Here is a 27,808-nt window from a genome sequence, read left to right on the forward strand (position 1 = left end):
TGAGTTGTGATGTCACGATTGTCAGGACGGCAGCACGTAACTCTGCGGGGTTTCATGAAGAACGTTTACCAGGCATCCATAGTACTTGCTCTTCCAGATCTTCAGTGTCCTCTTGTAAGGCAAATCTACCTTCTGGAGTCAGGGAGCCACCTAAATACTAAATTAAGGGGCAATTTAGGGGAGTGTAAGGCAGTAGGCAATGGGCTACACCCCGTTATGGCCACTTCCTGTGAGGAGTGGGCATATCCCTGTCCCAGAAGGCCTAGTACTGACCAAAACCAAGATGGTGGAACACTTCTTTGAGTGTCCATCTCAGATGGCCTCTCTTTACGGGTGTGGTTAGCCCAGGGGTGATACATGCCTATTGACAAGCTAATTTTCCCACCTGTCCTGGTGCCAAGGCGGCAGTGTCTTTGAAGACACCAGTCTTGGTATGCAGATCTGCTAGCCATTCTGCTGGAGTGGGTGGTAACATCCCTCTCCGGAGCAGGCCTTATTTCTGACCTCAGAGTGTGGGCTCTTACCTCCAGGGGGGTGGTCAGAAACATGTCTGGTGGTGGAAGACCTTTACTAAACTAGTCAGTCACCACACCAAGAGACTAGCGGGGTTCAGGGGGCTCCTCTAAGGTGCCCACTGGGTGCATGTCCAAATAAATCAGAGGTTGGCATCAGCCCCGATTTATCAAGATGAGGTGTTTGATACCAATCACCATAGGGGTCGGTAAAGCCATTATGTGACTGGGTTACTCGTTTTGACAGGTGTCCAGCACATACCTTAAAATGGCTATTCGGTTCAATTTGAATGCTCAGCAATGGGGCTGAGCATTACAGGGCCATATCCAATTCTGCAGATATGCCCATGCAGTAAGTGTACTGCACCCTGCCTTAGGGCTCTTAGGCCTGCCTTAGAGGTGACGTACATACACTTACCTGCAGTCAAGGGAGTATGGCACACCAAGGGTGTGCCATGTCATGTTTTCTCCTGGCTGGCACCAGGGCACACAGACTCCAATGGCAGCTGTGTGCTTCTCATTTTTAGAGGGGTCCCTGAGGGTGGCACAATCTGTGCTGCAGCCCTTAGGGCCCCTCTCCTCTACCCAGGCCCTAGGTACCAGGGGTACCACTAACTAGGGACTTGAACGGGTGGAGGAGTGTTGCAATCGTACATCATGTTTCCTGTTTTGGGAGAAGAGCACTGGTGTGGGGGCCTGTTTAGTAGGGACACAATGCACCTCAGTCGAAATACCTCAGTACCAGTGGTGAAAAGTGGGGGGTGACAATGTCAAAAAGGGGCACATCCATACCCCCCCTTCCAACATAAGGGAATAAGACTAACCTTTCCCAACTTTTCTAAGTTGAAAAACCGGGAAAGTCCATCTGCATTGGTGTGGCAACTCCCTGGCCGGTGCTCCACTGTAAAATCTATACCCTTTAGGGAGACAGAAAACCTCAGCAGTTTAGGATTATCTCCTTTCATTTACATCAGCAACTGAGGGGCCTGTGGTCAGTTTGAACAATGAAGTGAGAACCAAACAGATAGCTTCTTCAGGGAGCAGACCAAAGGAAAGGCTTCCCTCTCAATGGCAGTCCAACGCTGCGTCCTGGGTAATAAACCTCCTGCTAATGAAAGCAACAGGTTGATCCTGGCCATCATCATCATTGGTCTGAGATACTACCGGTCCTATTCCAAGTTCAGAGGGATCCATCTGCACAATGAACTGTTTGGTGAAATTGGAGCCTTTTGAATGGGTGCTGAATACAGAGCCTCCTTCTGGGTGTCAAAAGCCTTTTGACAACAAACTCTGCGGTTAAACTTCTTTGCTTGCTTTTCTGAAAGGAGTTCTGTGAGGGGTACCACAATTGTGCCATACCCCTTCACAAACCTCCAGTAATACCCAATCAAGCCAAGGAATGCCCAGACTTGGGCCTGGGTTGTTGGAGCTTCCGAATCCAGAATTGTCTTTATCTTGGGTAATAAGGGTTGCACTTGGCCTCCATCTACCAGGTGGCCCAAGTATGCAACTTTGCCCTGCTTGCCTTGATAGTGAGGCCTGTCTTCTGCAGTGCCCCCAGGACCTTCCTAAGGTGGATCAGGTGATCCTGCCAAGTTGAGCTATAGACAGCAATATCATCTAGATATGCTACAGTAAAAGACTACAACCCACCTAGGACTTTGTTCAGCAACCTTTGGAAGGCGGCAGGGGCATTCTTTAATCCAAAGGGCATCACAGTAAATTGGTAGTACCCATCTGGCGTTCAGAATGCTGTTTTCTCTTTGGCTCCTGGGGTGAGCCCAATCTGCCAGCACCCAGATTTTAAATCAAAGTTACTGATAAACTTAGCTGCACCCAGCCTGTAAATTAATTCATCAGCGCTTTGAATGGGGTGAGCATCTGTCTTGGACACAGCATTGAGACCCCTGTAGTCCACGCAAAACCTCAGCTCGGGTTTACCACCCTTACAATGAGGTTTGGGGACTAAGACCACTGGGCTAGCCCAACATAGGGTCTGAGGACTCGCCTGCAGTCACCTTGCTGATGGGCAGTGGGGGTGTCTGACAAGACCACCCCTTCAACTAGCCCATCCACAGGGTTGTGGAAGCGGTGGTCAGGGAAAAGTACATTCTCATCTTCCTGGCCCTCATCATGGTCACATCAGCCCTGTCATAGTAGGATTTTAGGCGATTCACTTGGATAACCCTGTGGCGACTCCTAGGAGTGCCAAGTTCCACCAACTAGGTGCCCTCCCCTGTCTTCTCAAAGATAGTATAGGACCCAGTCCACTTTTCTTGGAGAGCCCCAGGGGCCACAGGCTCCAACACCCATGCCTTCTGCCCTGGTCAGTACTCCGCCAGTGCAGCCTTTTGCCTATGGAGCTCTTGGCTTACCTCAAATGTTTTGTTGGCTTTTTCCATGTACTCAGCCATCCTGGAACATAGGCTAAACACACAGTCCAGTAGGTCTTGTTTGGGTTCTTTGAGAGGTTTCTCCCAACCCTCCCTCACTAGACTTAGTGGTCCCCTAACAGGGTGGCCAAACAAACTTTCAAAGGGACTAAAGCCCATTCCCTTTTGAGGCACCTCCATGTAGGCAAAAAACAGACCTGATAAGAGGACATCCCATCTCCTTCTGAGTTTCTCAGGGAGCCGCATAATCATACATTTCATGGTTTTATTGAACCGTTCAACTAGACCATTTGTTTGTGGGTGGTAAACTTATAAGTCATAAATCACACCTTCCACATTGCTGTTCAGTAAGCAGGCATGAAGTCTGCACCTCTTCCTGAAACCACCTGCTTAGGGAAGCCCACACTAGTGAAGATACTGGTGAGGGCTCTGGCAACTGCAGGGGCAGCAGCAGTCCTAAGGGGTATTGCCTCTGGTGCTATGTGGCATGATCCACTACCGCCAGTATAAAGCGGTTCCCTGATGCTGATGGAGGGAAGGGGGGGTGCCCACGTGTCCAACAATATTGACCCCTACCCTCTCAAAGGTGAAACTAACCACCGGTAGTGAGATTAAGGAGGCCTTTTGTTTGCCACCTGTATTGCCACTGGCCTGAGCTGCAAAACTCCTTCAACCTTCTGGCACATGCCTGGCCAGTAGAAGTGGTTCATCAACCTACTCCACGTTTTGGACTGGCCAAGATGCCCAGCTAGGGGGATGTCATAGGCCAAGATGAGTAAGAACTCCCTGCCCTACTGAGGCACTACCACTCTTCTAGTGGCACCAGGTTTGGGGTCTCCGGCCTCAGTTTAAAGGAGCCCATCCTCTCAATAGGTCATATAGGATAACTGGCATCTCCCTTTTCATGGTCAGCAGCTTTCAGTTTCAGGCTTTCAAGAGTGGAACAGGTTCTCTGTCCCTGGCAAAGTTCTTCTCTAGAGGGTCTCTCTGGGGTCAGGGAGCTCTGCCATCTATAAGACACAAGTTCCTGGGGCTCCGTTCTCTCACAAGCTGGCAGGTCTTCTCTCAGAGGAGAGGAGACCTGACCTTGCGTTTCCTCAGAAGGTGGTTTCCAAGACTTGTTGCCTTTCCTCTTGAAAGATTGGGACATTATTCCAGGCTCCAACACCTTTTTTTCAACCTGGGCTCTGCTCTGTGCTCTGGTTTTTACACACCCACTCGGGTACTCCCAACATGGCTGCACAAGCTTTTATCTCTATCCCAGCTCATACTGAGGTCTCCAAATTGTTCCCCAACAGACATGCTACTGGAATTGCAGGGGACACCACCACTTTCTTCTGGCCAGCAACCTCTCCCACTCCCTGATCACCACAGCCAGGGGATGGATTTTGACAATGCTGTCAGCGTTAATAACTGGATAGGTCTGCCCAATTAAGTATTGGTCTGGGGACACCAGTTTTTCAGTGATCATAGTGACACGTGCACCTGTGTCCCTTAGTGCTTCAACCTCAACTGCATTGATGTGTGGCCTTCGTCTGTACTTCTCCAGGTTACTGGGCTAGACAGCCAGGGTAGCTATATCCATCCCACCCTCTGAAACTAAAGTTGCTTCTGTGGTTTCCTTGACCTTGTCAGAGTCCTTTAAGGATCCCAACTGGAAGACTCACTGTAGGAAGTTGGCTCTGTATGCACTATTTCAAAGTAAGGAATAGTATGCACAGAGTCCAAGGGTTCCCCTTAGAGGTAAGATAGTGGCAAAAAGAGATAATACCAATGCTCTATTTTGTGGTAGTGTGGTCGAGCAGTAGGCTTATCCAAGGAGTAGTGTTAAGCATTTGTTGTACATACACATAGACAATAAATGAGGTACACACACTCAGAGACAAATCCAGCCAATAGGTTTTGTTATAGAAAAATATATTTTCTTAGTTTATTTTAAGAACCACAGGTTCAAATTCTACATGTAATATCTCATTTGAAAGGTATTGCAGGTCAGTACTCTAGGAACTTTGAATCATTACTTTAGCATGTATACTTTTTACATAAAACACAATAAGCTGTTTTAAAAGTGGACACAGTGCAATTTTCACAGTTCCTGGGGGAGGTAAGTTATTGTTAGTTTTCACAGGTAAGTAAGTCACTTACAGGTTTCAGTTTTTGGTCCAAGGTAGCCCACCGTTGGGGGTTCAGAGCAACCCCAAAGTTATCACACCAGCAGCTCAGGGCCGGTCAGGTGCAAAGGTCAAAGAGGTGCCCAAAACACATAAGCTTCAATGGAGAGAAGGAGCTGCCCCGGTTCCAGTCTGCCAGCAGGTAAGTACCCGCGTCTTCGGAGGGCAGACCAGGGGGGTTTTGTAGGGCACCGGGGGGGACACAAGTCAGCACAGAAAGTACACCCTCAGCAGCGCGGGGGCGGCCGGGTGCAGCGTGCAAACACGCGTCGGGTTTTCAATGGAAGTCAATGAGAGATCAAGGGATCTCTTCAGCGTCGCAGGCAGGCAAGGGGGGGCTCCTCAGGGTAGCCACCACCTGGGCAAGGGAGAGGGCCTCCTGGGGGTCACTCCTGCACAGAAGTTCCGTTTCTTTAGGGGCTGGGGGCTGCGGGTGCAGGGTCTTTTCCAGACGTCGGGAAATGGAGTTCAGACAGTCGCGGTCAGGGGGAGCCTGGGGATTCCCTCTGCAGGCGTCGCTGTGGGGGCTCAGGGGGGACAACTTTGGTTACTCACAGTCGTAGAGTCGCCGGTGGGTCCTCCCTGAGTTGGTTGTTCTCCACCAGTCGAGTCGGGGTCGCCGGGTGCAGTGTTGCAAGTCTCATGCTTCTTGCGGGGAGTTGCAGGGGTCTTTAAATCAGCTCCTTGTAACAAAGTTGCAGTTCTTTTGGAGCAGTGCCGCTGTCCTCGGGAGTTTCTTGTCTTTTTCGAAGCAGGGCCGTCCTCAGAGGATTCAGAGGTCGCTGGTCCCTTGGAAAGTGTCGCTGGAGCAGGTTTCTTTGGAAGGCAGGAGACAGGCCGGTAAGTCTGGGGCCAAGGCAGTTGGTGTCTTCTGGTCTTCCTCTGCAGGGGTTTTTCAGCTCAGCAGTCCTTCTTCTTGTAGTTGCAGGAATCTAAATTCTTAGGTTCAGGGAAGCCCTTAAATACTAAATTTAAGGACGTGTTTAGGTCTGGGGGGTTAGTAGCCAATGGCTACTAGCCCTGAAGGTGGGTACACCCTCTTTGTGCCTCCTCCCAACGGGAGGGGGTCACATCCCTAATCCTATTGGGGAATCCTCCATCTGCAAGATGGAGGATTTCTAAAAGTTGGAGTCACTTCAGCTCAGGACACCTTAGGGGCTGTCCTGACTGGCCAGTGACTCCTCCTTGTTTTTCTCATTATTTTCTCCGGCCTTGCCGCCAAAAGTGGGGGCCGGGGGCGGGCAACTCCACTAGCTGGAGTGTCCTGCGGTGCTGGCACAAAGGGGTGAGCCTTTGAGGCTCACCGCCAGGTGTGACAGCTCCTGCCTGGGGGAGGTGTTAGCATCTCCACCCAGTGCAGGTTTTGTTACTGGCCTCAGAGTGACAAAGGCACTCTCCCCATGGGGCCAGCAACATGTCTCGGTTGTGGCAAGCTGCTGGAACTAGTCAGCCTACACAGATAGTCGGTTAAGGTTTCAGGGGACACCTCTAAGGTGCCCTCTGGGGTGTATTTTACAATAAAATGTACACTGCCATCAGTGTGCATTTATTGTGCTGAGAAGTTTGATACCAAACTTCCCAGTTTTCAGTGTAGCCATTATGGTGCTGTGGAGTTCGTGTAAAACAGACTCCCAGACCATATACTCTTATGGCTACCCTGCACTTACAATGTCTAAGGTATTGCTTAGACACTGTAGGGGCACAGTGCTCATGCACTGGTGCCCTCACCTATGGTATAGTGCACCCTGCCTTAGGGCTGTAAGGCCTACTAGAGGGGTGACTTATCTATACCTGCATAGGCAGTGAGAGGCTGGCATGGCACCCTGAGGGGAGTGCCATGTCGACTTACTCGTTTTGTTCTCACCAGCACACACAAGCTGGCAAGCAGTGTGTCTGTGTTGAGTGAGGGGTCTCCGGGGTGGCATAAGATATGCTGCAGCCCTTAGAGACCTTCCTTGGCATCAGGGCCCTTGGTACCAGGGGTACCACTTACAAGGGACTTATCTGGATGCCAGGGTGTGCCAATTGTGGAATCAAAAGTACAGGTTAGGGAAAGAACACTGGTGCTGGGGCCTGGTTAGCAGGCCTCAGCACACTTTCAATTCAAAACATAGCATCAGCAAAGGCAAAAAGTCAGGGGGTAACCATGCCAAGGAGGCATTTCCTTACACTCACCACCCCAGTAGTAGCTGAGGGTGCACTAGAAGGGGCCTTTTAGGGACAAAAGGAGTCACCAGTTCAGTGCCCATTGGCCTTACAGTGGAAACACAAAGCCTTTTTGGGATCCCAGTTCTTACTATTGTACCCGCCCTTTGATTGGGAGGAGTCTCAATCCCACCCACCTGGGCAGATTTTTGGGGGTCTTTGGAAGACTCTTTGGGTTTTTCCCCTTTGTTCCCACCATCTTTATCCTGGTTGGGGGTTTAGTACCCCCTTTCGTCTGGTCACCCCCTCCATGGGTTATTTTGGACACCCTTGTTTTGACCCAATGGTCTGCCTTCTTCCCCAGCTCCTGGGAAGAGAGCAGCCCTAAATACACTAGGTACTGGTGTAGTTTTTCTGAGGTGTAATTATGCAACTGATGCTACTTCATAATCAAATTGAATAGCTCTTCATAATCATGCTTCTTACTTCCCTTCAACCAGCCTCCCAGTGTTTTGACTAAAAAGTCTAAATAATCTACCCAGGATTGACTCAAGCTTTTGAGTCCCCCTGAACTTAATCCTGTACTCCTTAGGTGTGAGCCCAAAACCTTTGATCAGGGTATCCTTCATGCAGTCGTAGGACTCAACGTCTTTCTCAGTTAGTGCCAGGAGCCTATCCCTGCAATTTCCTGGGAAAAGTTCCCAAAGTAATACGACCCACTGTATTGAGGAATGATTTTTACTTTACGAGCCCTCTTGAAGGCTGTAAACCACTTGGTAATATCATCTCCTTCCTCATATTTGGGGACAATCCCTTTGGGGATTTTAGGATCAAAGTTTCCTCTCTCTCCCTAGTTATTCTGCTGCCACCACTCAGGGGTAATAACCCCATCCCAACCTTTTCTTTCTCAATGGCCAAGATCTTGGCTGCAAGAGCTGCCCTTCTGGCCAGTCCTTTGAGAATAACCTCCTCAATATCTAGCTCATCTATGTGCCTGGAGGCATTTTTTTCCTTTTCTGGGGTAGGGCGTTTGCCCCATTTTTGCAATCGCTATTCACTGCACCCTCTGGGGTGGAGATAGGATCTTCTATTAGGTTGAGGGCATCAAACTCTGCAAGTAGCTCCTGGAGCTGGGCCTTGGTAGGATTCAAGCCAGTTTGAATTTTGCCGGCCTTACAGAGGGTCCTTAGCTGCTGCATCCCATCCGCAGGTAAGAGGTCAGGTTGAGCTCCATAACTCTATCCCAAGTACCAAACATCTTTTGCAAGTGGTTGGGACTATTTTAGTGCTCTATAAAAGAGGCTACTATCAGTTTTTACAGGCCTAATTAAAGAACTTTTAAAACCGCTAATACAGTTTTAGGGGACTTAAAACAGGGCCCTGTAGGTCAGATTACAAATTTAGGGGAAAAAATTAAAAATAAAAATAAAAATAAAAAGATATTGGAAAAATATTTTTGGTTCTAGGAATCAATTGTGAGTTTCTTCATGGAACCACATAATGACAATGTGTTCTCACAAATCACAAAGCCTCAATGTAGGTAGTTATCTATGCAGTGACCCAATGTAAGGGAGCGTTATGCAGATGATGGGTGACCCTTAGTGGTTCACAGGGATAAAAATAACAATCCTATAAACTCTCTTTTGTGACAGTGTGGGCGAGCAGTTAGGCCTATCCGAGGGTAGTGCTAAGCATTTGTTGAACGTGCAGAATCAATAAATGAGACACACACTCAAGAAGCAACACAAGACTAATTGGTTAGAAAAATAGTTACTTTGCTGTACTATTCACAAACACTAGAACATTTGCAGAACAATAAATACTGTAGTAATCAGAACAATTTGTAAGTAACACTTTTTGTAGATTAATGTGTTTTTATGCAGCTTGAGTTTTCAAAGTACGATGGCTGCATGGAAGTTCTGGAAAGAGAATGCAAGGAGGGAGTTGGGGACAACTCTGGGAGCTGCCAACGGGGGGCTCGGTCGGTAGGTGTCCAAAGAGCAGGGGTACACAGTTGTAAGTTGTGGACCCGGACCAGGGCACTCGGGTGCATTGGATCCTTAGCGGTGGTGCTCCTGCATCACGGCACATACGGTTCTTTGGATGACCTGCAGAAGGAGACACAGAACAAGGCAACTGGACAACTGAGAAGATTATCCTCTGCACTGCGGACTTCCCTTGCAGGTAGGTCTTCAGTTCTGCTGTTGGAGGCTGGGTGGGCTTCAACAAGCCTTGGTTGGTGCAAGGAGTCCAGTACTACAGGTGTTGGGGCAGCTCGGCTACAGTAGATCCTTGGGTCTTCTCACTTGTTGGGGAGGCAGGACTGACTTCTTGGAGCACAGAGACTTCCTCCTGAACCACTGTTGTGATGGTGGACCCAGGAGTCAGCAGGCCGGTAAACTGGATGTTGCGGTTGGTACCTGCAAGAGCAGGTAAGTGGTTCCTCCACTCCAAGGTAGATGCCACTGGGCTGACCACCTGCTGGAAAACCTCGGAGGCTTTTGGAGTCCCCACGGCTGAAGGACGAGTTGTGATGTCACGATTGTCGGTAAGGCAGCAGGTAAGCAGGCAGGGTTTTGCACCAAAATTTCACCAGGAGTCCGTAGTTCTTACTCTTCCGGCTCTTCTGTGTCCACTTCTTCTTGTCAGGCGAATCTGCTTCTGGGGGTGCCTACATCCCGTTATGACCACTTCCTGTGACGAGTGGGCATATCCCTATCCCAGAATTCCAACCAAAACCAAGATGGTAGAACCCTTCTTCAAGTGTCCACCTCAGGTAGCCCACCTCAGAAGTGTGGTTAGCCCAGGGGCGGTACACATCTACGGACTAGCTAATTTTTCTGTCTGCCCTGGTGCCAAATGCGCCTCAGGGCAAGGGGGTGGCTACACCCAGGACCGGGTGTAGCCACCCCGTACAGAGGGTGTGCATACCTAAGGCGGCAAGGTCTTTGACGACTCCGGTCTTGGTATGCAGATCTGCTTGCCATTCTGCTGGAGTGGGTGGAAACAGGCACGGTTTCTGAAAGCGCTGGCTCTCACCTCCAGGGGGTCAGAAATGTGTCTGGTGATGGCAGACTGGACTAAACAGATATGCCCATGCAGTAAGTGTACTGCACCCTGCCTTAGGGCTCTTAGGCCTGCCTTACGGGTGACTTACATACACTTAGCTGCAGTGATGGAGGCATGGCATGGACGTGTATTCTCCTGGCTTGCACCAGGGCACGCAGACTCCAATGGCAGCGGTGTGCTTCTAGTTTTTTATGGGTGTGGTCACCGAGGGTGGCACAATCTGTGCTGCAGCCCTTAAGGACCCTCTCCTCTACCCAAGCCGTAGATACCAGGGGTACCACTTTCTAGGGACTTACATATGTGGAGAAGTGTGCCAATTGTACACCATGTTACCTGTGTCTGGGAAAAGAGCACTGACACTGGGGGCCTGTTTAGCAGGAACCCAGTTCACCACAGTCAAAAAACCTCAGTACCAGTGGCAAATAATTGGGGTGGGGAGGGGAGACCATGTCAGAAAGAGGCACTTTCCTACAAATGCTATGTACCAAGAGTCTACAGATAAGATTGGCTGTAGCATTTTCTACTTGAAATCATTTCAAATATAACAGAAATCTTTGGAAACCGTAGGAGTGAAGGAACGAGGAAGATGAGCTATGCCCATAACTAATGAGTGCAAAGGTAGTAAGCAAAAAAAAATTTTTTTTGTAATCAAGCAAGAAACACAGTGAATCATTGACACGAGCTAACACAAAGACGTAGTAGTCTCCAATACTCAATAACAACATATGTGGCCTTATAATACCTTGAGGCGCTACAGGCTCACTTAGGAATTAAGTGGTTACTGAGCACATGCCACACTTGTATCCAAGCCTTGTGCATATATGCCTTATGTCCTATGAGAATTATAATTTTAATATGGATCATAGTTACATTGTAAAATAAGAAGTTACAAAACAAAGTAAAAGATGAGGAGCACAGCTTAAATTTTACAGTAAGCATAATATACATTTTGGCTACCTAGTTTAAAAGCGTTGTTCGACCAGGACTACACTTAATGTGACACATTTGTCCTATATGGACAACAGAATTTGTCAATCCAATCAGGAGAACAATGTGCAATTACTAAAGCTAATTTGCATAGAAACGTCCAGATTTGTAAAAGATCCAGGACCATTGGTGCATTCTCATGGTTTAAAAGTTTCAGTGCGATGTGGCATGTATTTATCTCATTCATGCACATTGCGTACACTAAATTTGTATATATTACATATGCAATATATCACGGACACCATAGGTGATGCAAGAAATATACTTTAAATTAATTCTAAGCATCCTATTTTTCCTATTTTAAAGCTGGAAAAGGCAGCCCCGTAGATATGTCTTGTCGAGAAATGAGACTCTTGGGTCAATTTTTATTTCATGGTTTGAGAATTAGATCAAGTTATTGATTCAATGGTTTAAAGTCCATCTAGGCTTGTGGTTTATGAAAGCCAAGTTATAAATCAATGCAGTCGACATGCGTTTTGGTCAGAGTTAAGTGAGATTTTCCAAGGCTTAATATGCATGTGGCTGAAGGTACTGGCTGCAAGTCAAACACATGTTGAATAAAATAGGAGTAGCACGAGCAGGCAAATGTACACGTTATCCAGTGCAACAGCAAGTGTACATATGCTTTCCAATGTTTAAATATAATGTGGAAAGTGCGTCTCGCACATGACCAAGACAGGGAGGACAACAGAGATCTTTATTTTACAGGGCTATTTGCTTGTTAGTTTGTTCGAGGTACATAGTTTGCGCTAACGATCAGTGCGGTGCATTTTATTACATTTCTTTCTCAAGTAACAAACATTGGGCAGTTGTCTACGTTTTTGAAAGATGCGCATCTACACTGCACTTACCTGCTTAGGTAGTTTGAACATCTGCGTTACAGAAATACTGCTTTACGGTGCTTCGACAAATGAGTACAATATAAATAGACTGTTACACTGTCTGTCGACCTCCAATGCCCAGTATTTGGAATATCATTGTAGGTACCTCTTCTACTATTAAATTAAAGAAATGTACGTAAATGCAGTAGGCAGAGTTTCAATGAGCTTTAAAAATACGACAACAATGAACTTTACCTAGGAAATTTAACAAGCGCCACAGAAAAAGGAGAGGTCTGTGCTGAAATTTAATTTGCAAGCTTTTTGTGCCCTACACCTGACCTCCTAAAACTCAAAATAAACAAGCATTTGCAATGCAATAGGTCTCACATTTGATCGATTTAGAGCTATTAGCGCTGTTAACTCCTAACCAGACTTTTGTTGCTATATAATTTTAAAGAAAAAAAATGAGTGTGATTTCGCTATGTAAAACCCAACGCGATCGTGCTGAAATTGAAAAACAAAAAACAAAGCGTTGTAACAATTAAAAAAACAAACAAGAAAAAAGGTTGGCACCCCCCCCCCCAACAACAGATGAGGAATGGAAGCACAAGGAAACTGTAGTTGAGCGGTGCGCCGCTGCAAAAACCAGAAGTGATGTATCGCTGCCTGAACCACTTAGGAGGTTGCACAGAAGAGGGGCTCTAGACTAGATCAATGGTAAGCAGCAGGCAGGAGCAAAGTCCGTTATACAATACAGCAGGTCCTCCAGACATAGGCTCGACCTAAAAAGAGGAAGAAGGACATTTAAGAGAAACTGCTGTTAAATTTGTTCGCTGAAAAAAATCCGGAGCTGAAAAAGCGGCAAGAACAGGCGTGTGCACCTGTTTTCTGCGTCGCGGGGCACAGTGGTATTACAGAAAGGACTGGAGATGCTTGTCGTCCCTTCTATTGTACAGACAGCGCCAGTCTTCCTTTATTTTTACAGGCAGGGTTGGTGCCACATGCAATTTTGGGAAACACTTTGCCTCTGTACCCCCATCTCATTATGGAAATGGGCAAAGAAGCAATTCAGGATGCCCAAGGACTGCACGATAAAGCTGCTGCACGGTCACTGCGACTCTGCAAAGAAGGTGAGGGCAGGGGGTGCAAGGAATGGGGTAGGGAGGTGAGGACCCTGCAGACATCCTCTTGCAGATGGCGCATTCACTCACTACACTCGCATGTAGAAGGCTCACAGTTCCCCTTTTAAAGTGCAGGTAGGGCCTGTTTGCAAAGCGAAAGCTGAAGTAGATATTTCAGCAGCCTCTTTGCCTCTCAATATTGCGCGAGTCTGCGACTGTCCTACAGATGGCACATTATCTGTAATAAGACACACTGAACTTATTGCATGAATCGCACCTTCTCAAAAGTGCGCCGTGGCGCAAACCGGGCCGGTGTGTGCCAAGTATAATATAGCCTCAACTGTTGTGGTAAATCGAGTATCTAAATGACACTCTAGGTCACAGACCAGGGGTCTCCAACCTTATATGGAGTGAGTGCAACTTCTGCTCAAGGAAAGTCTGCTCGAGCTAGTAGCACATTTTATAACTGTAAAATACAGACCACCTATGTGAACACTACACTAGGACTACCATAATCAGGATAACAGTAGTGACCACCCAAGCAATTCAGGAGACTGCTAGTAGACAGCTGGAAAAAGATAACAGTAAGAGCCTCCACCCAATGAAATAACAGCCAAAAGCATTACATGCACTGTGGCACAAAAGTCATAACCAATCAATTAAAGCATTTGTAAAGTATAGTACTCACCCGTGAGGGTCTCAGGGCGCTGATTGGAGGGGGGGGGGGGTGCTGCTGCTGATCAAACAGCTAGGTCTTGAGGTGTCTCCTGAAGGTAAGTAGGTCCTGTGTCTGTCATAGGTGGGTGGGTAGTGTGTTCCACGTCTTGGCGGCGAGGTGGGGGAACGATCTGTCGCTGGCGGCCGATGTGTGGATGCATGGGACGGTGGCGAGGGCAAGGTCAGCGGAGCTGTCGGGGCTGGGTGTAGAAGGAGACCAGTTTGTTGAGGCATTCTGGTCTGGTGTTGTGTAGTGCCTTGTGAGCATAGGTGAGGAGTTTGAATGTGATTCTCTTGTTGACGGGGATCCAGTGCAGGTTTCTCAGGCAGGCTGTGATGTGGCTGTGCTGGGGGATTTCCAGGATGAGTCGTGCGGAGGCGTTCTGTATGCGTTGCAGTCATTTCTGGAGCTTGCCCATGGTTCCTGCGTAGAGGGTGTTGCAGTAGTTCAGTTTGCTGCACACAAGGGCTTGGGTGACCGTCCTTCTGGTTTCAGTGTGGATCCATTTGTAGATCTTCCAAAGCATGCAGAGGGTGCTGAAGCAGGAGGAAGAGATGGCTTTGACTTCCTGGGTCATTCATAGCAATGAGTCCAGGATGAATCCCAGGTTGCATGCGTGGTCGGTAGGTTTTGGTGCGGTTCCCAGTGTGGCAGGCCACCAGGAGTCGTCCCATGCGGTGGGGGTGGAGCCGAGGATGAGGACCTCAGTTTTGTCAGAATTCAGTTTCAGGCAGCTGTTCTTCATCCATTTGGCGATGGCCTTCATTCCTTCGTGGAGGTTGGTTTTGGCAGGGTTCTCGGTGAGGGAGAGGATCAGCTGGGTGTCAACCACAGCAGTAAGTCCCCCAAATCAGCGTGACTTATTACCCAACTGTCAATTTTAATAGTGTTTTGGAAATTCAACTTTTTGCCTTATCTGAAAATAAACATTTTCCTATCACATACCACTTTCCATTCAGGGTAAACAAACTTGATTTTCCAAAGAAACCCTCTTTCTGAAAAAAAAAAAAAAACATTTTCTCTTCAACATATCGTTTTTCATTTTAAGGAAGTACACAGTCTCCAGAGATTGACCTGTCACCGTCATCAAGCACTCAGTTATACAAATGCCTCACATGGACACATGTGTTTTCCCACCACTTTTGTCCCGGCGGGAGTAATCCTCCAGCGCTGCCCAGGGGATTAGGAGTCCCCCTCCCGCCAGCCTTTTCAGGGCGGTAAGAACCGCCATGAAAAGGCTGGCGGAAAGGAGAGTCGCGGGCCCCTGCACTGCCTAGGCTACTGGCATGGGCAGTGCAGGAGCCCCGTGCCACGGCCCCATGCACCTTTTCATTGTCTGCTGTGCAGACAGTGAAAAGCGCAACGGGTGCAACTTCACCCGTCACACAGCCGCAACACCGCCGGCTCCATTTGGAGCCGGCTCCTGTGTTGCGGCCGAGATCCCCGCTGGGCCGGCGGGCGGAAACCAGGTTTCCGCCTGCCGGCCCAGCGGGGATCTCATTATGGCTGCGGTGGGAGTGCGGCTGCATTGGCGGCCGCCCGGCGGTCCAAACTTTGCGGGCGGCTTCAGCTGCCCGCCAAGGTTGTAATGACCCCCATTATCTTTTAAAAGTCCAGGGATTACAATCACAGTCCATGGGTGCTCAGCATAACACAGAGTATGGCAGTCATTATGAACTCGGCGATGTGGGCTGCCATGCCGGCGTTGGTGGGAAAACCCGCCAGCCGGCATTGCGGCCCACACCACCACAAAATGAACTCATGGAGGGCCGCCATAGGCAGCCCTCACTCACCACCAGGCTGCCTCCGTCAGGCAGCCTGGCGGCGGTCGTCATCATCATCCAACAGGGCAGCGGTGCTGCCCCTCGGATAATGATCCCTCAGCCTCCAGCCTTACCCTGATGGGTTTCCCCGCCAGGGAAAGACTGGTGGAAGGGGTGCCCCAGGGCCCTGCACTGCCCATCGCACAGCTCACTGCCCGATTTACGGGCAGTGATCTGTGCGAAAGGTGCAGCTGCACCCGCCGCACAGAGGCATTAGTGGCAGAATGTCCTGGCCAGGCATTCCTCTGGCCCACGGGTGGAAACAATCCACCCGCCGGCCCAGAGGAATGTTCATAATACGGCCGGCGGGGTTCCGGGGCGCTGGCAGTCACGGAGTAGACCGCCAGCATGAACACAGCGGTTTTCACTGCTGTGTTCATAATGAGGGCCTATGTCTTTAAAATGCCCATAAGGCGAGGGGGCACCTCTGTGCCAAGGCTGGACACTATAAAGGCCAGAACGTCCAGTAAGGCAATCTCCTTGTGACTTAGCTAGATTGAGAGAAGAAACAGTTGGTTCCCCTGTAGGCCAGCACAGTGTATGTTTGTGTACGATTATGAGGCTCTGCCATATATTTGTCTGTCTGCCATTTTAAGGTTCTTGTGATGAGCAGTGCTACCTTCTTTAATATAAAAAGACCCTCACAGTGAGGCACCGGGCTTGGTTCCACATATGATTACTTTCAGGGTGCTTGTGAGCTACCAGTTGCTCCCGAGCTTGTTGTTGGAAACCCCTGTCATACACACATCAGGCGGTATTTGCAAGCCATCTTTCATTGTACAGCCTGTTATTACCTAAGCATTACCACATATATAAGGCAGAACATTTGTTTTACTCATTGACCAGTTCCTTTTCAATTTACCAACTAGACTTGCATCCATCCCCTTTAATTTTAAAATATTGTCTTTAAGAGTAGTTTAATTGGTAACCTACCATTAAATATATGGGTAAAAAGCTGTGATTTACAATAGTTACTATAAATTCTAGATGTTCTTTAACATTTCTATTTGTGACCTTAGTTGATCTTGTATTGCACTCACAAATAAATAGGCTGCTTCAAGGCAATACAAACATAACATGATCAAAATCTTCTTAGGTCGGAGTATGTAAAACTGCCCTGTGTCCCACGGAACCACTTCCATAATGTATCATAAATAAGTGCATTTTGACATGCTATGTCATTACTACTAATAACCTGCTGAGTTTTCTAAAGAAAACTTTGCATTCCTTTGTGGTTTGTTGCATGTCAGGTATTGTTGAATGATTTTAGATTCATTAATTATGTTTAAATGCCTGCAGAGCTTTGACTCAAATATTTACTCTTTGCAATAACAGGCATATGAACATGAAAACCATACACTGAAAGCCATATTTTAATGCTTATTTTGATTGCATTACAGTTTGAACTTGAGCTACAACTGCAAAGGAGGGTATGATATGATTGCAACGAACCTTCCAATGATGAACTAACATTATTGCCTCTATTAATTAGATTATCACCCATTTTTCTAGAGCTTGTTTTTTGTATTTTAAAGTCAAAGGCATGCTGGGACGGTGTACAACATAAGCTGGAGGGCAAAATACAAAATTAATAAACAAGTAGCATCACTAGACCAGGGTCTGAGGCATATGCTCATTCACTACCTTTTCCCATGAATCATTTTGCATACAAGTGTGGACATCCTACGGGTCATAACCAACATTTCGCCTCAAGGGACTGTTCAGTATGACTGGGGTCTTGGCCCCCCAAACATTTGGTATACTAGGCTCCACTGCAGGTTTCCCTTATACCTTGTATTTCTTTATTTAGGGCCTGATTTAGATCTTGGCGGAGGGGTTATTCTGTCGCAACAGTGACAGATATCCCATCTGCCGAATTCTAAATACAATTGTTTTCTATGGTATTTAGATTTTGGCACACTGGGTATCCCTCACTGTTGCAACGGAGTAACCTTTATGCCAAGATCTAAATCAGGCCCTTAATGTATACAGGTGGCACTCAGATCACCTTAGAGCTCAAAGTCACATCTCCTACTCATTTCCCTAAACGGTTTGCTGAATGCAAGAACAAATTGGTCCTTAAACGAAACCTAAAACCGATATCCAGACTGCTAACACTATACTAGTGAAAATACCAGAACAGAACTGTCCAGCAGATTAACCAGGGATTTTATTTAGGAGTTTAGAAGACTCAATCTGGCAAAAACAGGATATGGGAGAAGTAGAGACCAAGAAACACTTTCTTCTGAATTGCCATACCTTCAAGGACACTCAAGACAAAACAGCAACTATTGGTACTAAAAATAAATAAGGAAACTGCATCATCCAAGGAGATATGCCAGAAACACATAAAAGTACTAAAATATGTCTATGCAGGTCTCCTCAAAGTAATGTCCATTAAACATGGACTTAAAAAATAAAAATCATAGAAACTCAAATGATCACTCCCATACACCTGACATATTTAATTTAAAAAGTGTATTATCCTGACTACAGGTTTGCTCCTTACTGCTGAAAACATGGTGCTTATCACCATATGTACTTACCATGACTACGTTTACTCAAGCAGAACTGTAAAAGCTGAGGAAAATACACGATTGAACAACTCACCATCACTGTCCCCTCTAATCTCTCCTTTATTTTTCATGTTACCAAATGTCTTTTGAAGTCTACAGAAAGCCCTCCCCCAAACGCCAAACATGCTAACGAAATTGGCAAGATACTGGTAAAGAAATCGGTAAGCATTGCCAAACTTCCGTTTGTCCATGGCACCAAGTGTATTACAGGTGGAAAAAGCAGTCTTCTTTCACTAACGAAGGCTAACAAAACTTCTTTCCTTATCACGAAGGGACTAGGTACCATAAGTCTATCATATGGCATACATGCTCTAGAGCGCTATCTATCCTAACTGACTCGCAGATCATACAAACAAATCCTTTCCACTCAGAAAATATAAAATACCTCATCGTCGACATTCCAGTCAGTAGTGTGTACACACACACACACACACACACACCCTCCCCAAGAATACATACACTTCAACTCTTATCAGTAAACACTCTGTGGTCATCCATTATAAAAACGCACATGACATTGCTGATATGATGGCACAATACAAACAAGATACAAAGAAAAAAAGCTAATGTCCACGTCTACACACAGCCTTGACATCCTCGTCAATGCAGGCCTCAACCTCTAAAACACAGGTCACTCTCACAAGAAAGGAGGACTCACCCTCTTCCATAAATAGACCTGCCTGCCCTCCATGTGCTCTCACTAGACTCACATCACCAAAGACATTTAAACTCTTCATCTGTTACTCCCCTCTCTCAGGGGCACACTCTGCCTCCCATCAACAGACTGTCCAAATGCAATAAGAACTATGTCAATTAATTCTTGGTTCTCATCACCACTGCTTTCTTTCAGCACTCCCGCCCAGTGTCCCTTGAAGACTTCAACCTACCCAATGATCCAAACACCAAGACAAAGAAGACATTGCTCAGTATATTCAAGCAGCACATCTTCAAACCTACCCACTAAAAATGAAATATACACAACCTCATCATGCCTGCTCAATTCACTGCAATTTCTCCATATCCCTAGACTGAACAGAACACTATGCTAACCCCTTCTCCATTCACCACCTGACACTTTTACATCACTGTCAATCAAATAGTGAAAAACAGATTCTCCAGTCCTTAAAAAAAAAAATACATGCTAACTGACACTCATCAACAGGAACATATCAGCCTCTCAAAACACTTTCCTGCACTCATCAGACGTCAACACACTTGTTCAGATTGCAATGCAGCACTTAGAAACTAGTTGGAACACAATCCATTTCTGAAAACAAGATCTCACAGTGCCGTTATATACTCACAGGCTCTCTGAAAACAAGGGCATCATAGAAAGAGGAAAAAATGGAGTGTCCTATGACCTCTAACAGTGGAAATCTCAAGACATTGCATGATACACGCGATTTTAAGTATTAAAATCATACCAACTATACTTACTGCTTCTGTATGTATTGGATGCACAGCAAACAATAAAGATGCAATAAGGCTGGTTTGCTTGTCCAGGAAGAGCTTGCAGACTTTGAGGAAAACTAAACACACAACAGCATGCAAGATGAGGTTGAGGAAATGGTACAATACAGCATTCAGCTCGCTAAAGAGATAGTTCAAGCGAAATGTCAGGACTGTCAAAGGGCGATAGGACTTATGGCTTCTCTCCTAGGAATGAAAGAACAGACTTTAGTTAATAGAGCAGATGTGTTAGTTTATCAAAAATAAACATGTTTCCAACACAAATAAACTGTAAAACATTTGAAAAAGGTATCTTCTGGGCAATTACAGGTGCCCAAGATGTACGTTTGTAAAGTTGGAGATTATTAGCAGTATGATAAATTCTTGCTTCATAATTCAGTTTACATTCATTTACCCGAATTCGATATTTTCATTTGGTCTCAATGGCGAATCCAACAACTAAGACCGCAGAACTACAGAACCACCTGTTGATGGTAAGCACTAAGCATCCAGGACATGATCCCTATGTTAATCGACTTTGGTATAAAGCCCTTTCTTTTCATTTTGATGATTACTGGTGGTGCAATTTTTGCCTTCTTATTGGAATTATTACTGGCTGGATCCTCCATTCCTTCCGGGTCAATATGTATTTTTCAGTTTTGTACGTTGTGAATATTTCCTCTGGATTATTTCATTTCATTCTTGGGTATTGAACATCTCATTTCATTGGGTTAAAACGGTCTCTCATTTTTAGTTTCAAAGTTCTGTGCAAGGGGGCTATGGCTCAAATAGACAACAATGATCTGGAGTGATTTCTAGTGTCTCTCACCACTGCTCTCACGGCCTTGTAGAGCAGGACCACCCACTGACAGAATTTGGGGCAAAACCCAAGAGTTAAAGGTCAAGAGTAAGTACCTACAGTCTAGAGAATCAAACCTTTTTTCAGCGTCCAGTGACCAGATAGCCCTGATTTCCTGGTCTCCTTTAGTTTAATCAAGCCACCTGTGAAGTTGAGACGAGTGGCCCTCCCAGGCACAAAGCCCAACTGGTCTTAATGAAGGAGGGAGGTAATCACCCTGCTACTCTAAGCACCAGGATCTTGGCCAGTATTTTGCTCTGTGTTGGAAAGATATAGGCCTGTAGGAGATTCATAGATCGCGGGGTTTGCCCTATTTAGGGATCACAACTATGGTCGCGTGGATGAAATCTGATGGGAGCTCCACATTGTCCCTTACAGTGTGAAACATATTATGGAGGTGCTGCTTAAGAAGTGGGGCTAAAAGCTTAAACCTCTCGAACAGGAGGCTATTTGGACCCTGCGTTTTTCACATATTCGTAATGGCTAGGGCCTCCATATATTCTTCAAGGGACAGGCCTTTCTCTAGGTCTGCTCAATCAGATTGTCCTATCTGTAGCACTAGCAGCTTTGTATAGGTCCCAGCAGTAATTTGCAAAAACCTATGCTATGTTCCGGTCTATGCGGGCTTACTCCCTCCCTTCTGTCTGCACCTCTTCCACCCATCGCACTTCTTCCGCTCTTCAACCCAGTCATGCCAGTAGTCTCCCAGGCACATTTCCAGTTTCATATAACTTCCTCTGCATCAAGAGGTGGTGGTTACGGGTTGCATTACAGGGGAGGTTACAGAACTACTTCCCCACAGCCACCATCTACAAATAAATATGGGCATCAATTCACCGAAATGCCCGGGGTAGGGGAAGTGACCTCACATGCCCTTTCACCTTCACTTTCATTCACACACACTTACACATACACACAAATGTATACTTACATATAAACACTCTCTCTCACATAAACGCACTCTTACCCGCAAGCATGCACACAGCATACATTTAAAAGCATTTTTTATTTAGTTCAGGGCATATTTTAGCTAACCGTAGTTAGAAATAACGTCTCTAGTTGGCAGTCAGTTTACACCCTGCCCAGGAAGGGACCCTCACTTTAGTCAGGGGAAGGGAGATACACAGCTCAAGTAACACCTGCTCACCCCCGTGGTAGCTTGGCACAGGCAGTCAAGGCTTATCTCAGATGCAATGTGTAAAGTATTTGTACAAACACACACAGTAACACAGTGAAAACGCCACAAAAGTACTCCACACCAGTTTAGAAAAATAGCCAATATTTATCTAAATCAAACAAGACCAAAAACGACAAACATCCAACATACACAAGCAAATATATGAATTTTTAAAGTAAAAAGAGTCTTACTCCATAGAAATCAATGGATGCGTTGTTTTACCACAAAGTACCTGGTATGCATAAAAAAAAAGCAATCGATGCATCGATTTCTGGACAAGCAGCCTCGGGTCAGTGCTGTGATGTTGCAGGTTTGGACCCCGAGGGATGATGCATGGAAAATACAGAGGCACGGCAGCAATGATGTTGCGCTGAACTGGCGATGCATCGATTTTACTGGTGGTGTCGATTTTTCAGCTGCGGGGCAGGCGATGGATCGATTTTTCAGCCTCTCGGCTCCGGTGTGTGGATTTTCACCTTGCGTTTACCAGCTTCTCCTTTCAAGGTTCCAGAGACTGGATGTGGTACCATTTAGAAGGGTAGAGGTCTCAGCAAGAGCTCCCATGTGCTGGCAGATGAAGACTTCAATGTCACTGAGACTTCAGAACAGGGGGAAGCTCAGTCCAAGCTCTTGGAGAAACTTCACAAGCAGGTTTTCAGAAAGTAAAGTCCAGTTCTTTCCCTCTTCAGGCAGAAGCAGCAGCAGGGCAGCACAACAAAGCAACAGGCAGAGTGACAGGCCCACCTCAAGCATCAAGCTCTTCTCCTTGGAAGAAGTTTCTCTTGATTCAGAAATAATCTAAAAGTCTGGGTTTTGTGTCCACTACTTATACCCATTTCTGCCTTTAAAGTAGGCAAACTTCAAAGGAAAGTCTCGTAGGAGGACAGGCACAGCCCTTTCAGATGCACGTGTTAGCACCTCTCTCCCCACTCTGGCCCAGGAGACTCATCAGGATATGTAGGACACTCCGCAGCCCCCTTTGTGTCACTGTCTAGAGGGAATTCACAAACAGCACAACTGTCAGTCTGACCAAGACGTGGATTCCACAGGCAGTCAGCGGCCCAGAATGGTTATACAAGAAAAGGCCCACTTTCTAAAGCTGGCATTTTCAAACAGCTAATCTAAAAACCAACTCTACCACAAGATGTATTTTTAAATTGTGAGAGTTCAGAGACCTCAAACTCCAAATCTCTATCTGCTCCCAGTGGGAAACTGCACTTAAAAGATTTTTAAAGGCAGTAACCTATGTTACACTATGGGAGAGATAGGCCTTGGAATAGTGAACACTGAAATTGGGACTATTTTACCATCAGGCCATGTGAAACACACCAGTACATGTCCTACCTTTTACATATACTGCACCCTGCCCATGGGGCTACTTAGGGCCTACCTTAGGTGTGACTTGAATGTAGTAAAAAGGAAGGTTTGGGCCTGGCACATGGATACACTTGCCAGGTCGATTTTGGCAGTGCAAAACTGCACACACAGATACTGCAGTGGCAGGTCTGTGACATGTTTACAGGGATACTCAGGTGGGTGGCACAATCAGTGCTGCAGGCCCACTAGTAGCACTTTATTTACAGTACCTGGGAACACAAAGTGCACGTTATCAGGGACTTCCCAGTAAATCAAATGTGCCTATCAGGGAAACCCAATTAGCAATATCTTTTAGACAGGGAGCACTTGCACTTTAGCACTGGCTAGCAGTGGCAAAGCGCCCAGAATATCAAAACCAGCAAAAACAAATTATAGCACAGGGTCCAAAAATAGGGGGGTCAGAAGCAAACAAGTACAGGCAAACCATGCCAAGAGCTCCCAGGTCTAACACGTGCTCCCGTCAGCTGAAAGTGAGGAGTACTACCAAGCTCCTTGGGAGTTCTCATCACTAAGGTGGAAAAACCTGGAAAGACCATCAGCATTGGCGTGATCTGTTCTAGGATGGTGTTCCACCGTAAAGTCCATTCCCTATAGGAAGATGGACCACCTCAACAGTTTAGGATTCATATCCCTCATCTGCATTAGCCATCTGAGGGGCCTGTGGTCTGTCTGAACCTACAAGTGAGTCCTGAACAAGTGGGGTCTTAGCTTCTTCAGCACCCAGACCACAGCAAAAGCTTCTCTTTCTATTGCACTCCACTTCTGTTCCCTGGGAAGTAACCACCTACTGATAAAGGCTACAGGTTGGTCTAGGCCCTCTTCGTTTAGCTGCGAGAGCACTGCTCCCACTGCTCTGAAGCATCTTTCTGCACCACAAATACTTTGGAGAAGTCAGGAGCCTTGAACACGGGTGCTGTGCATATGGCCTCCTTCAGGGTGTCAAAGGCAGCCTGGCACACCTTGGTCCAGATCACCTGATGTGGCTGCACCTAGGAAGTCAGCTCTGTCAAGGGAGCAACAATGATGCTTGACAAATCTCCTACAATATCTGGTGAGTCTTAAGAGGGCCCTCAGCTTAGTCTGGGTCTTTGGGGGTCCCAACCCAGAATGGTGTCAATTTGTGCCTACAGGGATGCCACCTGGCAGTTACCTACCTGGTGTCCTAAGTACACCATAGACCCCTGCCCAATTTGGCACTTATTGGCCTTAATAGTGAGGCCTGCTATCTGCAGGGTGTTCCACACTACCTGGAGATGGTGCAAGTGGTTCTCCCAGCTGGAGCTGAAGACCGTAATGTCATCTAGGTAGGCTGCACTGAAGTTCTCCAACCCAGGCAGGACCTAGTTGACCAGCCTCTCAAATGTGGCAAGGGCATTCTTCAACCCAAAGGGCATGACATAAAACTGGTAGTGCCCCTCCGGTGTTGAGAACTCAGACCTCTTTTGCCCCCTCGGTTAGGGCAATCTGCCAGTACCCAGACATCAGATCAAACATGCTGAGGAATTTGGCAGCTCCCAACTGGTCAATGAGCTCATCAGCTCTGGGGATGGGGTGTGCGTCAGTCCTGGTGATGGCATTTGGCTCCCGGTAGTCAAGACATAACTTAAGTTCAGGTGTGACACCAGGGAGAGCAGCCTTGGGGACTGGACCAAGGGCTGTTGGAGTGCTCAATCACCCCTAACTCCAGCATCTTAGAGACTGCCTCCTTAATGCTGTTTCTCACTTTGTCAGTTAACCTGTAAGGCTTGTCCTTAACAGGAAGGCTGTCCCCAGTATCAACGTCATAGGTGCGCCAGTGGGTGACGCCCAGGGGTAAGTGGGAAGGAGGCAAACTGTCCCAGCAACTGGAGACAGTCCCTTTGCAGATCTAGGGTCAGAGTAGGGGAGAGGTTTACACCCTCCACTGACCCATCCTGCTCTTTGGCAGACAGGAGGTTGGGGAGAGGGTCACTCTCCTCTTCCACCCATTCATCTGTGACCAAGAGCATATCCAACTCAGATCTCTCAAACTGTGGTTTGGGGCGGTTCATCTGTAACTCCCTTAAAGGGTTTCGAGGAGTCTGCTCGTCCAACAAGTAGGTGACATGACCTTCGCACTCCTTCACCTTAAATGGCCCTGACTGTAGGAGGCTGGACTGGCTTGTAGTGAGTACCAAGGGGTACTTACACCTTGCACCAGGCCCAGGTATCCCTTATTAGTGTAGAGGGGTGTCTAGCAGCTTAGGCTGATAGAAAAGGTAGCTTAGCAGAGCAGCTTAGGCTGAACTAGGAGACGTGTGAAGCTCCTACTATACCACTGGTGTCATATGCACAATATCATAAGAAAACACAATACACAGATATACTAAAAATAAAGGAACTTTATTTTTATGACAATATGCCAAAGTATCTCAGTGAGTACCCTCAGTATGAGGATAGCAAATATACACAAGATATATGTACACAATACCAAAATATGCAGTAATAGCAATAGAAAACAGTGCAAACAATGTATAGTCACAATAGAATGCAATGGGGGCACATTGGGATAGGGGCAACACAAACCATATACTCTAGAAGTGGAATGCGAACCACAAATGGACCCCAAACCTATGTGACCTTGTAGAGGGTCGCTGGGACTGTAAGAAAACAGTGATGGTTAGAAAAATAGCCCACCCCAAGACCCTGAAAAGTGGGTGCAAAATGCACCTAAGTTCCCCAAAGAGCACAGAAGTCGTGATAGGGGAATTCTGCAGGAAAGACCAACACCAGCAATGCAACAACGATGGATTTCCAGACGAGAGTACCTGTGGAACAAGGGGACCAAGTCCAAAAGTCACAATCAAGTCGGGAGTGGGCAGATGCCCAGGAAATGCCAGCTGTGGGTGCAAAGAAGCTGCCACCGGATGGTAGAAGCTGTGGATTCTGCAAGAACGACAAGGGCTAGAAACTTCCCCTTTGAAGGATGGATGTCCCACGTCGTGAAGAGTCGTGCAGAAGTGTTTTCCTGCAGAAAGACCGCAAACAAGCCTTGCTACCTGCAAGGGTCGCAGTTAGGGTTTTTGGATGCTGCTGTGGCCCAGCAGGGACCAGGATGTCGCCAATTGCGTGAGGAGACAGAGGGGGCGTCCAGCAAAACAAAGAGCCCACTCAGAAGCAAGCAGCACCCGCAGAAGTGCCAGAACAGGCACTATGAAGTGGAGTGAACCGGAGGTCACCCGAAGTTGCACAAGAGGGTCCCACGAAGCCGGAGGACAACTCAGGAGGTCGTGCAATGCAGGTTAGAGTGCCGGGGACCCAGGCTTGGCTGTGCACAAAGGAAATCCTGTAAGAGTGCACAGGAGACGGAGTAGCTGCAAAACACGCAGTTCCCAGCAATGCAGTCTAGCGTGGGGAGGCAAGGACTTACCTCCACCAAACTTGGACTGAAGAGTCACTGGACTGTGGGAGTCACTTGGACAGAGTTGCTGAGTTCACGGGACCTCGCTCGTCGTGCTGAGAGGAGACCCAGAGGACCGGTGATGCAGTTCTTTGGTGCCTGCGGTTGCAGGGGGAAGATTCCGTCGACCCACTGGAGATTTCTTCGGGGTTTCTAGTGCAGAGAGGAGGCAGACTACCCCCACAGCATGCACCACCAGGAAAACAGTCGAGAAGGCGGCAGGATCAGCGTTACAAGGTCGCAGTAGGCGCCTTTGCTACTTTGTTGCAGTTTTGCAGGCTTCCAGCGCGGTCAGCAGTCGATTCCTTGGCAGAAGGTGAAGAGAGAGATGCAGAGGAACTCTGATGAGCTCTTGGATTCGTTATCTAAGGAATTCCCCAAAGCAGAGACCCTAAATAGCCAGAAAAGGAGGTTTGGCTACTTAGGAGAGAGGATAGGCTAGTAACACCTGAAGGAGCCTATCAGAAGGAGTCTCTGACGTCTCCTGCAGGCACTGGCCACTCAGAGCAGTCCAGTGTGCCAGCAGCACCTCTGTTTCAAAGATGGCAGAGGTCTGGAGCACACTGGAGGAGCTCTGGGCACCTCCCAGGGGAGGTGCAGGTCAGGGGAGTGGTCACTCCCCTTTCCTTTGTCCAGTTTCGCACCAAAGCAGGGCTGAGGGATCCCTGAACCGGTGCAGACTGGCTTATGCAGAGATGGGCACCATCTGTGCCCATCAAAGCATTTCCAGAGGCTGGGGGAGGCTACTCCTCCCCAGCCCTGACACCTTTTTCCAAAGGGAGAGGGTGTAACACCCTCTCTCTGGTGAAGTCCTTTGTTCTGCCTTCCTGGGCCAGGCCTGGCTGGACCCCAGGAGGGCAGAAACCTGTCTGAGGGGTTGGCAGCAGCTGCAGTGAAACCCCGGGAAAGGTAGTTTGGCAGTACCCGGGTCTGAGCTAGAGACTCGGGGGATCATGGAATTGTCTCCCAATTCCATGATCTTAGACATGTTACATGGCCATGTTCGGAGTTACCATTGTGATGCTATACATATGTCGTGACATATGTATAGTGCACGCGTGTAATGGTGTCCCCGCACTCACAAAGTCCAGGGAATTTGCCCTGAACAATGTGGGAGCACCTTGGCTAGTGCCAGGGTGCCCACACACTAAGTAACTTAGCACCCAACCTTTACCAGGTAAAGGTTAGACAT

The 27,808-nt window shown here is 47.4% G+C and overlaps 1 protein-coding gene across 2 annotated transcripts in view; it reads right to left on the reverse strand.

Moving 5' to 3' along the window:
* Nucleotides 1–27,808, reverse strand: part of TMTC3 (transmembrane O-mannosyltransferase targeting cadherins 3) — a 504,535-nt gene that overhangs the window by 409,984 nt on the left and 66,743 nt on the right. For both annotated transcript variants that reach the window (XM_069229615.1, XM_069229614.1), the window contains exon 3: nucleotides 19,774–19,992. In XM_069229615.1, the coding sequence (XP_069085716.1) occupies nucleotides 19,774–19,992 (219 nt within the window). The remainder of the gene's footprint in view (nucleotides 1–19,773; nucleotides 19,993–27,808) is intronic.

This window comes from Pleurodeles waltl, chromosome 4_1 (genome assembly GCF_031143425.1).
Source record: "Pleurodeles waltl isolate 20211129_DDA chromosome 4_1, aPleWal1.hap1.20221129, whole genome shotgun sequence".
Classification (NCBI taxonomy): Eukaryota; Metazoa; Chordata; class Amphibia; order Caudata; family Salamandridae; genus Pleurodeles; species Pleurodeles waltl.